This window comes from Octopus bimaculoides, chromosome 20, assembly GCF_046866305.1.
Source record: "Octopus bimaculoides isolate indiv1 chromosome 20, ASM4686630v1, whole genome shotgun sequence".
Lineage (NCBI taxonomy): Eukaryota > Metazoa > Mollusca > Cephalopoda > Octopoda > Octopodidae > Octopus > Octopus bimaculoides.
Window position 1 is genome coordinate 18,711,152 of NC_142947.1, and position 11,235 is coordinate 18,722,386.

General features: G+C 36.5%; 1 protein-coding gene across 4 annotated transcripts in view; it reads right to left on the bottom strand.

Annotated features, from left to right (window-relative positions):
- LOC106876501 (uncharacterized) overlaps positions 1-5,472 on the bottom strand; it is an 89,865-nt gene extending 84,393 nt beyond the window's left edge. Inside the window, exon 1 of one of the 4 annotated variants that reach the window (XM_089338173.1) lies at positions 2,089-5,472. In XM_089338173.1, coding sequence (XP_089194299.1) covers positions 2,089-2,113 — 25 coding nt within the window. In that variant the 5' untranslated portion in view covers positions 2,114-5,472. The remainder of the gene's footprint in view (positions 1-2,088) is intronic. The other 3 variants (XM_089338172.1, XM_052975083.2, XM_089338174.1) reach the window with 3 other exon arrangements.
- Between the last annotated feature and the right edge of the window lie 5,763 nt (positions 5,473-11,235).

Consider the following 11,235-nt stretch of genomic DNA (forward strand, 5'->3'; position numbering starts at 1 on the left):
ATGCGGCGATTAGTAAGGGCAGTGTGTTATGAGTGAGGGCAGTGTATATGTGATGAATGAGGGGTGTATGTGTGATGAATGAAGGCCATGCGTGATTATGGTGAGGTTAGTATGCATAGATAAGGTGAGAGTAGTGTGTGTAGATTGCCCGCAGCAAAAGTGGTATGTGTGTGTTTATGAGAGATGCAAGTGAGGGTAGGGTATATGTGTATGTAGGTGTAGTTAGAAAGGGCCCTGTGTGTGTATGAGATGTTAGTAAGGTAGTGTGTGTGTGCTGATGTATTGAGGATAGTGTATGTATTTTCCTCTGACTCCTTACAATACAAGTCTTTAACTTTCTCTCTGTGGATCCAAGTATATATTCTAATACGTGACTCAAGTATTTAGCCTCCGTGTGCGTGGAGCTCCAAGTACATATTCTTTATATGTGTGTTTCTAAACGGAGTGGAAGTGAACGCCTGAACAGAGATGTGGGTGGTTTGTGTGTGTAGCAGTACATTCGTGGCATTAGGTGCGACGGTGTGTGGCGTACAATGTACTGGGGGACGGGACATGGAAGCAAAGTAAAATAATGTGTGGTTGTTGAAACGACGGTGGAGCTTGGTGGTAGTCAAGAAAAGACCACAAGCAGAGTTGACGTAAAAAACTGCTGGGCTGGAAATATCGTTCAAATTCACAGAATAGAAGTTGATTTTGTGATATGATTTGTTATTGCCATATAATATGGCAGGAATGTCTTACGATGAAAGACTTTGACTTCTAATATACACTGCCATTGCTACGGAAAAAACGACGATTTATGACATAGACACAAGACTGTTAGGGACGAGTAGGGATTAGTCGATTGGCTGGATACTTTACTACGAAATCATAACAAAGTAAAAGTGAATATAATGTCCGTGTGCGTTTAACGAGGACAATAATCTGCACTTGATATAATTGTTATATTTCATCACACATTACAATAATAGATCAAATCACTTGTCAAACAAGGACAACTAAAAAATGTGTATGTATATGTATGTGTGTGTGTGTTAGAGAAAGAGAACTTGACATGGAATTTACTGATACAGGATATCAACATATAAAACCAGAACAAGATATATTGAAGTCATTTATCTACATTAATATTCATAAGGATGATGGCACACGAACTTAGATGAGGAATTTTACTATTGCTTTTTTCATGGTGAGGGGATCGACAAAGGCTATTTACTAGTTTCAACATAGTGTATTTTTCATCTTTTTTCTCTCCGACAATAATGAAACTTTAAACACGCGCCATAAATTGTTTGGGTGTGTCGCACACCAAACGACTCGACATAAAGTATATACACACGTGTATGTAATTGCGTGTAAGTGTTGAAATTATACGTAGATGCATGCATGCAGGCATATACACTTCTAAAAACTCAATGAATATAATCTATAAGAAACTACACTGGTGACAAGCATAGAGTTAAACACTTTCGTGTTGTTCCGTCGCCTCAACGTTCCAAGTTTAAATTCCCGCAGGTTTGTCTAAATAAGAGCCAATAAATAATACACAAGAGGGATCACTGCAGTTTCCTATACCTCAATAGTCGCTATGCGATCAAGCAATCTGCTAGAGATAACAGATCTTCTTTAAATGACACTCTACAATCTAAAACAAGATCATTAGAAAGCGTAGTCCAACATGTAATCTAAAAACAAAGTGGGGATGTTCATGACTGGAACGCTTTTGATTGTACGTCTGGTCTTTCAGAGTTAACCTGGGATTAAACAACTGTTAGGAATAGTTCACCTTGTGTCACAATAAGAAAGGATTAAATGCACAACAAACAAAAACGGCATAACTACAGGGTTTTACCCCCCCCCCCCAGACTTTGAGAGGTCATAACTTTCAGAAAACCCTGTAGTTATGCCAGTTATGCCACAAAAACATGCACGTATATAGATGACTGTATGTAAATACATTATATATATATATATATATATATATATATATATATATATATATATATATATATATATATATATATATATATATATGTATGTATGTATGTATGTATGTATGTGAATATAGTGTTGAAATAATTTACGTACCTGTATTATTAGCTTTATTTTCCATTTTCTGTCCCACTAAAACAGTTAAGTTTCCGGCTTATGAAATAAAACTGGTTTCTTTCAATGTTTGTAAAATGCAAGGCTCTCTTATTTCCACTTTTCAAAAGGGACAACACAATATATACAAGCATACATACAAACATATATATATATATATATATATATATATATATATATATATATATACACACACACACACACAGAAGTGAAAGCCCTGAGTGTGTGTTAGAAGCTGCAGTCAGCTGTTGTTAAACACATTACTCAGCTCAAATTTAATTGCACTAGCTTAAAAAATAACCTTTTCCTCCTCCTCTTATAAATAAATAAATATACATTTAAATATACACCGATATAAATTATATTAAAAGACTGAATCTTTTATACGCAAGTTTTTTTTAATAGCTTTAGAGGTTCCGCTTATGAAAGACCCACTGCTGTTTGTACATGCATTTATTCACGTATGACTGTTATGTACATATAAATTATTTATATGCGATTGTCAGTGTAGATTTAGTTCTGTTTCTTCCACTATATATTTATAGACAATTTCAATAACCTTTTTTGTTTTCTCGCTATAGCAAATGGCAGCAGATGATTTAAGTGACTGAGAGTCACATTTCCTGATATCAACTTCATTTCGTAAGCTCCACCGAAAAATTTACAGAATGTTGCAAGTAGTTTGGCCGTGTTGTTTTGCCAAATCTACAATACAAACATCGCAGATCTTGAATGTTTCTTAAAAAAAAAAGCAAAAAAACCTATAACCTTTATAGTAAGGAAGTCATTTCATATATATTAAGTGGAGGGAAAGTTGCGTACGTATATATTTAAGCAGCTACAGGGAAAGATATAGATTGGTATGTGTGTGTTTGTGTGTGTGTGTATATATATATATATATATATATATATATATATATATATATATAATTATGGGAGGAAGAAATATAGTTATATATAAATATAAAAATTATCTAGTTATATATGATTGATAGATCGTTAGACAAATCGACAGAGGAAAAACAGAAGGCTAAACGGTTGTCCTGACATTGTTGTCATAAGCTTTTAGAAAATTGAAGCACCTTGCGTCATATGTATGTGATCATAATGATCTTAATGAGATTAAGAAAGAAATATGTACCTTCTATTCTGTTTCGTTTTCCCCCCACTTGTCTATTTACACAACTATCACGTGTAAAGAAGAATCGAGAAGCTTGTATAGACGTGTTTGTAATTTTGTATACACATGCAATAGGCTCAATGTATGCATCTGATGGAGTGTATGTTGTGTTGTGTTCTCGGTATGTATTAAGGAATGATGGGGCAATGAGTGGAATGAAGATTATGTATCTATAATATATAATATGAGTGTTTGTATAAAATAAATCATCACGTACAGTATACAGATTCGTCACACTACATCGTAAAGCTTGCACGGTTTCTAAAGGAAGTGATAAAAAGTATTAGAGAGAGAGAGAGAGAGAAATAGAAAGAAAGAGAGAGGGGTGGGTGGAGAATAAAAAGACAGAAATGAACAGAGGAGAGAAAAAGAGCAGCAAGGGAACTGAGAGAGGGAGAATGGACGGAGAGGGAGATGTAAGATGTAAAGTAAAAGAGAAAGTGTGTGAGAGGTAATGAGTGGAAGAGATAGGAAGATAAGGTAGAAACAGAAAGTGAAAGAGAGAGATAGGGAGATATAGAGATAGAGACAGAGAATAAATGTATGTGTGAGAGTGAAAATGTGAAATAAAGAATGTATATATGAGGGAATGAGTGGAAGTGTCAGAGAGTATGTGTGGGAGGGAAATGGTGAGAGACGAAGACATACAAAGATAAGATAAGGGGTGATAAAAAAAAGGAGAAAAAGTAAGAAGTTCTGAAGACTCACACTTCCCTCCCCCTAAAATAAAGGAAAACGAAAAAAAGACAAAAGTCACAGTGAGAGGGTGAGAAAGTGTGAAGGAGGAAAAAGAAACATACTGCTTGTCATATCCTCCTCCTACTCTCCCCTCACATCCTCCTACTCTGTCGGTAGGACAATGGAATTGTGGGAACAGCTGACTGCCGGAGGCCGGATCTTCTGTCGTAGACACTTGTTTGGCGTGATGCTTTGGTCATTGCGATGATGTTGATAATGATAAGCATGTTAGACTGATGATGATGTGTTATTGTTTAGCCCTAGGTCAGTACCTATACAATCTTGTGGCATTTGCACACTGGGCATTTTCCCAAGGACTTCACGGGGCAGAAATGTGATTTGTTATGCTGTGCATTGCTGTCAATAAATACGTACTCTAGGACCCCAGTGCCTTGATTTCCTCACGAGTCTATAATGCTGCTAAGACGGCCCTGCCTATACCCAAAGATGTTCCAGCCATGACCATCCTATACTCTTAAGACGTACATTATATCCAATGTGTTCATTAAGACGTTAAGATATAATCTTGAGAGATTTAGTTGCTATTTCTTGCAGGTCGAGCGACCACAATGAAACCCTCACTTGTGGCGATCAATGATGGTGATTGTTACGCCGGGTGGTTGTTACGGTGTTAATCAAGTTATTACGGCAGCCTCAGTAATTGAGATGACGATGACGTTAGCAATTACGGCAGACACTTTTGAGGTTGATGTGATGACGGTGAAATGTTACGGCAGTACTGGTGAAGCCGTTGGTCGTAGTAATGATGATGGTTGCAGTTGAAACGGTGTGGTGTCGGTGTATTGTTTTTACGGCAGTCATAGTGATACGGTAGTGACGGACGGATGGTAGCGCTGTTGGTCGTGATTAAGGTCGCAAGGTGCTACGGCAGTCATTTGTGGTGGTGTTTTGGAGTAGTAGATTATTACGGCAGACATGGTGGTAATGACGATGATGTTTGCAGTGTTGTTACGGCTGTCATGGTAGTGTTGGTGTAAGTGGTGAGGATGATGTGTTGCTACAACAGTCGTGTTGTTGTTTAACCCTGTCAACTCTAATCCAACGGACCTATGGTCAAAGGCATCCCATTCTTAACCTTCCAGTCTTTTTAAGGTTCTTTTGGACTACATAATATAATGTATCACTTTTTGGTTTTAAGACGGCATGGTGTGTGAATTGAAAACATTTGGCTGTTATTTCTGGCAGATCGAACGACCATATAAAGGCTCACTGGTTTCTGGTAAAATGTCAGGTAGTCATGCTGGTGTTTGTGAGAAAGTATTAGGGAGTCTTTTTGGCATTCATAATGGTAGTACCGATGGCTAACTGATGTGAAGCAGAAGTTATGGTGATAGTGACGGAGAAATGGTAAACGATGGAGGTTGTGGTTGTCGGGGTTGAGTTGTTACGGCAATCAGAATTGATGGGAATGATGGAGATGTGTTAGCCTTTGCAGCGGTTAATGGTCAGAATGATGGTTAGTCCACTAGCTGTAGGCAATATGTGTTTTTGTGGGATGCGGTGTCGGCAAACGGAAGGGCCTCCCCGGGCGGCACACACTCTAGCTACGCTAGTGGGTTAGTCGTTACAGCAGTCATGGTAGTTGGATCGGTGATAATTGTGATTGAGATGAGGATGTTGGTAATCTCTTAACGTAATAATGGGTATCGTATATGAGCCTTCACATCAGCCGTAGTTTTGATGGTGGTGGTGATAATATAGTAACAGGGGTAGGGGAGTCGGCAAACCGTTCAGACTTAGTAGTGGTAGAGTTGGTGGCTTGAGTAAACCATTACAGTATATGCCCGTCACTAAGGGTGTGCATTGGACAGTATTGCTCCCTCACTATTCATTGGTGCACCCTTAGATTTACAGTAGTACATTTATTTCGAAACTCCACTTTAGCATTATTACAAATTAGTGCCCACCCAGAATATTCTGAAGTACCCCCAGGCACCAAAGTCTGGCGACGGGCCTGTTATGGTGGTCATTCTGGTGCTGGTGACGATGATGCTGTCCGTGCTTAGTGTTGGTGGTGATGGATCTTGTCTTCGTGGTGCTTGTTAGCTATTATAAGGCGCTGTTAGCCAATTAAATATGAATATTCAAAAGAAACGTGGTAGTACATACAACAGAAATTACGATTCGGAATTTTTTTTTATTTTTCAAAGTTTGTTTCTTTCATCATAAGTAACTTTTTCGGCATAACTACAGACGTATACCCTCCCGACTTCCTTACCTCAGGGCGTGCAAGAAATAGCAGCCAAATCTTTCCTTTCCTAGGGAAAGGAGCCATTTATGCGTGATTTCAATGCCACATTCATCGAAAGCATGCAAAATAACCTTGAAAAGAAAAACAACTCTGTAGTGAGGCCGATAAAACTATGAGGTAATCTTCTAGTTTCGAGGGGTAAAAGAAATATTCAAGGGAAATAACTTCAGTCTTATATGTATAGAAATATATATCGTCCTATTAAGTTGCTGTATGTATGTAAATCTACGTGTGCAGTATATATATATATATATATACACTATATGTCCCGTCTTTGTGTTCAAACCGTTGTCCCTCCACATGGGACACAATTCTCATATTGTGTATGGATGTGTGTGTATATATATATATATGCTTGTGTATGTATGTATGTATATATAGGTAATCTTCCAGTTTCGAGGGGCAACTTAATAGGACGATATATATTTCTATACATATAAGACTGAAGTTATTTCCCTTGAATATTTCTTTTACCCCTCGAAACTGGAAGATTACCCAACTCTGTAGTTATGCCGAAAATAAATTTCGAACACAGTAAAGCTGTAAGGACAGCAGAGAAAGATTATTTTACCCTTCTAAGGCGGAAAAAAGTTCCGGGTAAATACTCGATCTGTCTCAGCTTCAAAACTGCGTTCGAAATTTACTTTGTAAAATACCAACCCACGTTCGAGGATTTCAGTTTGTTTATAAAATGTTGTGGCACTTGACCCCAGTTCAGTGCATTGAAACTGAAATGACCGATCTGAACTTTATTAATCACACAACCATGTTTATATTTTCACGAACCAGTTAAGAAATTTTAAAACAAATAATTCGAAACACATGATTTTGTCAATCTGATATATTACAAGTTCAAATGATTATTTCCCCACCACCAAAACGATCTTTGAATAAAAAGAAAGAAAACAAAATCGATCTTTTTCAAGGAGTTTGAACACATTTTGACAATAAAAAAAAAGAATCACTTAGAAAAATAAAATGATGAAATTGACATTTATACACATCATCAGTAATGAAATAGAAAAATAGTTGTTTTTCAGGGGATATTTTTGTTAGGATCTATGGGGATAAAACTATGATTAGAACCTGACTGGCTTAATGGTTTTCGCTTTTTATCTTTAATTTCGAATTCAAAGATGAATTTTTGTAATTAGTAGTAATTTTCTGTCCCTCTTTTATGTTAATTTGTCTGTCACAATTTCCGTTATTGTTGTCATCTAAATGAGTGTTTATAACAGAAATCCTAAGTTCTTGGAGAGCAAGATCTCCGTGTTGGATTTTGAGTGTACTGTTTGGTTCTTGTTTATCAACAAGGGTTACAGTTCGCGGGGGTTTCATTTCTCTGTTACGCTTCCCTGGACTATCCTCTACCTTAATGTCATTAGGATATTGACACCGACACTTATTACATTTATCGACTTGCCTCATGTTAAAGTATTTTTTGATGTGACACTGACAATCACAGTTTGCACATGGAAACTTACTTTGTGAATCAGTCGTATAAACACAATGACGGGAGTCTGAAAGACCTTGTTCGGACATCTGAAACTGATAACTATTGTCGTTAAACTCATTGAATCTTCTGTGAATTGTAATTTTCCGTCCATTACCTGATATAAAAAATCTGTTGTGTAAGTTTGGCGTTGAAACATAACGCCTATTTTGCAAAGATTTATTTATTGTTGTATCATGTGCGACAGCGACGAAGAACGGCCCCTTTTTGATGCACATGGTGTTGTCAACACTAAAATTCAGCATTAGTTCATCTACAGATTTGTAACCGTATTCTTTTAAGGGTATGTACCTACCAGTCTCAGATTTGTATTCCTTTTGTAAATCTTTAGCGTTCAAGCCGAGAGAAGCTTCATACAGAATCGATAACAGTTTCGTTCTGAGCTCATCAACGTCTGAACTATCGACTGTGACCGGCACTGAAGCCTGCTTTTGATATGTCCGTGGTGGAAGTGCCGTTAGTTGGTTCATGGAAACACTTCGTGTCATTCGATTATCATTGCTATATCGAGAAAAACGATCAGGTTTTGTTTCATAAAGCCGTCGTTTCTCATTCTTAACGTAATGTCGACTCGGTTTCTGATGACGTGACGAAATCTCTTTCGTTTTCAGTTTGCGATCTGATTTTTGTTGTTGGATTAACTTTTCTATGTGATGTGTGGCGTCACATGAAACTGCAAAGTAATAATTTCCCTCTCTAACAACTGTATCAGGAATCGATCCGAGAAAATCATCGACAGTTGTGAATCCAGTTCTTCTGACGTCCATATCCTCGCCTGTCAGTTGCTTGTATTCTTTCAAAAAATTCGTTTTTCTCACGCCATGTTTTGAACTTAATAAAACAGATCTGATTTTTTTCTTTAAATCGATATTTTCCATTTTTTAATGGTAATACCTTTTGAAACATTAATTAAAAATTGAAAACTTTTTGTTTTTGAGTTCTTCCTTATTTTTCTTTGCAGTTTTGCCAGCTGTTGTTTTTGTTTATTTTTTATCATCTGCTCTGAATCGAATGACCTGTTTATAAATACTTTCTCCTCTTTCTCGCAACCTCGAACTTTGAGCGGCTTTTGTATAGATATATATATATATATAGATATGGATTTCTATTTATGTGTGTGTATTTGCATTATACCCCCTTTCCTCTTTCTCCCTCTCTTTAAGCACACACATACATACACATACGCACTCTCTTCCCCTCCGTCTCTCTCTCCCACAATACTAGTTTCTCTCTATCATTTTTCTCCCAAATCACTGTTTGTCTTTCATGTCAGTTTTTGTCATTGGATAAAATTCTTTCAGAGCTGGTGTCAACTTTTTTTTATCTATTCATTCCTTCTTCATTGAGAAAATATTATAGTATGTGAGTGTATAAATTAGGGATGCAAACAGGAAATTGATTTGTAACTAGTTTCTTAAGTGCTAATGCACAAAACTTTCAGCCTTTGAGTCATTCTGTTACTTCTGTTAAATATTAAGAAAAATATACATATACGAATGTGAGTGTATAGGTAGATAAACAGAATTGATACATATGTAGGGATCTAGCTTGATCCTGCCTTACATTTGAAACCAAATCCACCCGCTTGTTGCTTTTCAAAACGAGCGTAAAATCTTCTCCACACCAGATTGATGAGGAAACACCCCAGCCCCTACTACCAGTGCTGGTCAAAGAAAGGTCAGTACTTTGTTTAGGGTTTGACCTACATTACTGATCATATAACAGAGAATTTCGACCTGATATGGCACATCACGAACAACCCGCTACATATATTTACATGGAGTACAAAATACATGAAATAAAGGATAAATATAGAGAGAAATTATATGATGACATTACATAATTTCTCTATTTTTTCCTTGTTTTATTATCTGTATTTTGTATTCCATGTAAATATGTATATGGTATCAAACCTGTTTACCTGACACCCTCATAGCATGATTTGGATTTCCCCTATAGCCACTCTCGATGCCATGGGCTTTGCCTCAGTAGATGAAGTCACCCAAATTTCCTAACTTTAATTCCAAATAACATCAGATTCTTTAATTTATGAGATAAAATAATTGGTTCATCGTAATCAAAATTCAGAGTTGCATCGATACACTAAAATTGAAAGCAATCTGAGAAAAATTAAAGGGGGTTCATTTTGCAGACGAGAAAGACTAGATCCCAATTTAAGTTTACATCGTGCAATAATAATTTTATTACATACATAACATGTATGTGATGCATATATAACAGAAAACGTCATTAAAATACAAATCTAAAACCAAAGAAAACACAAACATGATCGAAGAAAGAAAACAAAAAATGAGGAAAAAAGAAAAAAAACATCGAAAAAACAAGTGCCTCTATTGGTGGCACTCCACAAGGTTCAACGGAACCTACTGAAGCAAACCAACATGCTCGCAGCATTATTATGGGCGATGGCGAGGCTAAAAGGTGTTGGAACAGCCAAACACCCCAACAAGCATCACCTCACGTCTCTGTTAGGCGAGCCACCAACGATGACAAGAACTTGGCTGTTAGCGGCCATTTGAGTCACAACTTTGTGTTATGAGCACGTGGCGGACAAAATAAGATGTTTTTTCTGCATTTTTAACTGAGACAAAATATATTTTTCATAAATTTTCCCTACCTTACAAAAACTTCATCAGCTAAACAAATAGTCTTCCCTAAATGCATTATAAAATAATCTGATTTACTATTTCAGAAAATTACAGCTGTTCTCTTTGACCATATAAAAGACAAATTTAGCTGGGACAAAATAAGTAAGCCAAGATAAGGTAAATTTGCTACTTAAATTCTCCAGAAAACAGACTCCGACACATCAGTATCTATCCCTAGACATCAGAAAGATCAGAAATGAAAAAAAAAATTAATATCTAGGTCAAATGAAAGATGCTCAGGGGAAAATGGCACATAAAAAAATAAACTCAACATTGAATATTCTCTATAGTTTCTTCATAATCTGCTGGAGTGCCCTCTTTGTGATATATTTACTCACCATGCATTTAAATAGAAGAAATTATTCAAATTAGACATTACTCATTTTACCCCATTTTAATCATAATTTTTTGATACTTGAAAATTATCAAAATAGACATTAGTGTGGTAAAAAAATTAACTTGGAATCCAACAGAGAAAAGAGTATTGATTGTTAAACACCAAACATTATCCAGATATTTTATTAGCAACCTCAATTACAATTGAGTCAAAACTGAGGAAAAATTTCTTGGAAAAAGAGGACCTGCCACCTGACTATGTGTCAGACTCTCAGTTTCAACAACAACTATGCTGACCAGTTTTTACCTCTGAAGATGATGCAGTACTTGCAATGCAATGATTTCAAACCGGTAGGGAGAAAATGAGAAATCAGGAGTTACTCATTTCGCTCTGGTTTACTAATTTGCACCCCCCCCCCCA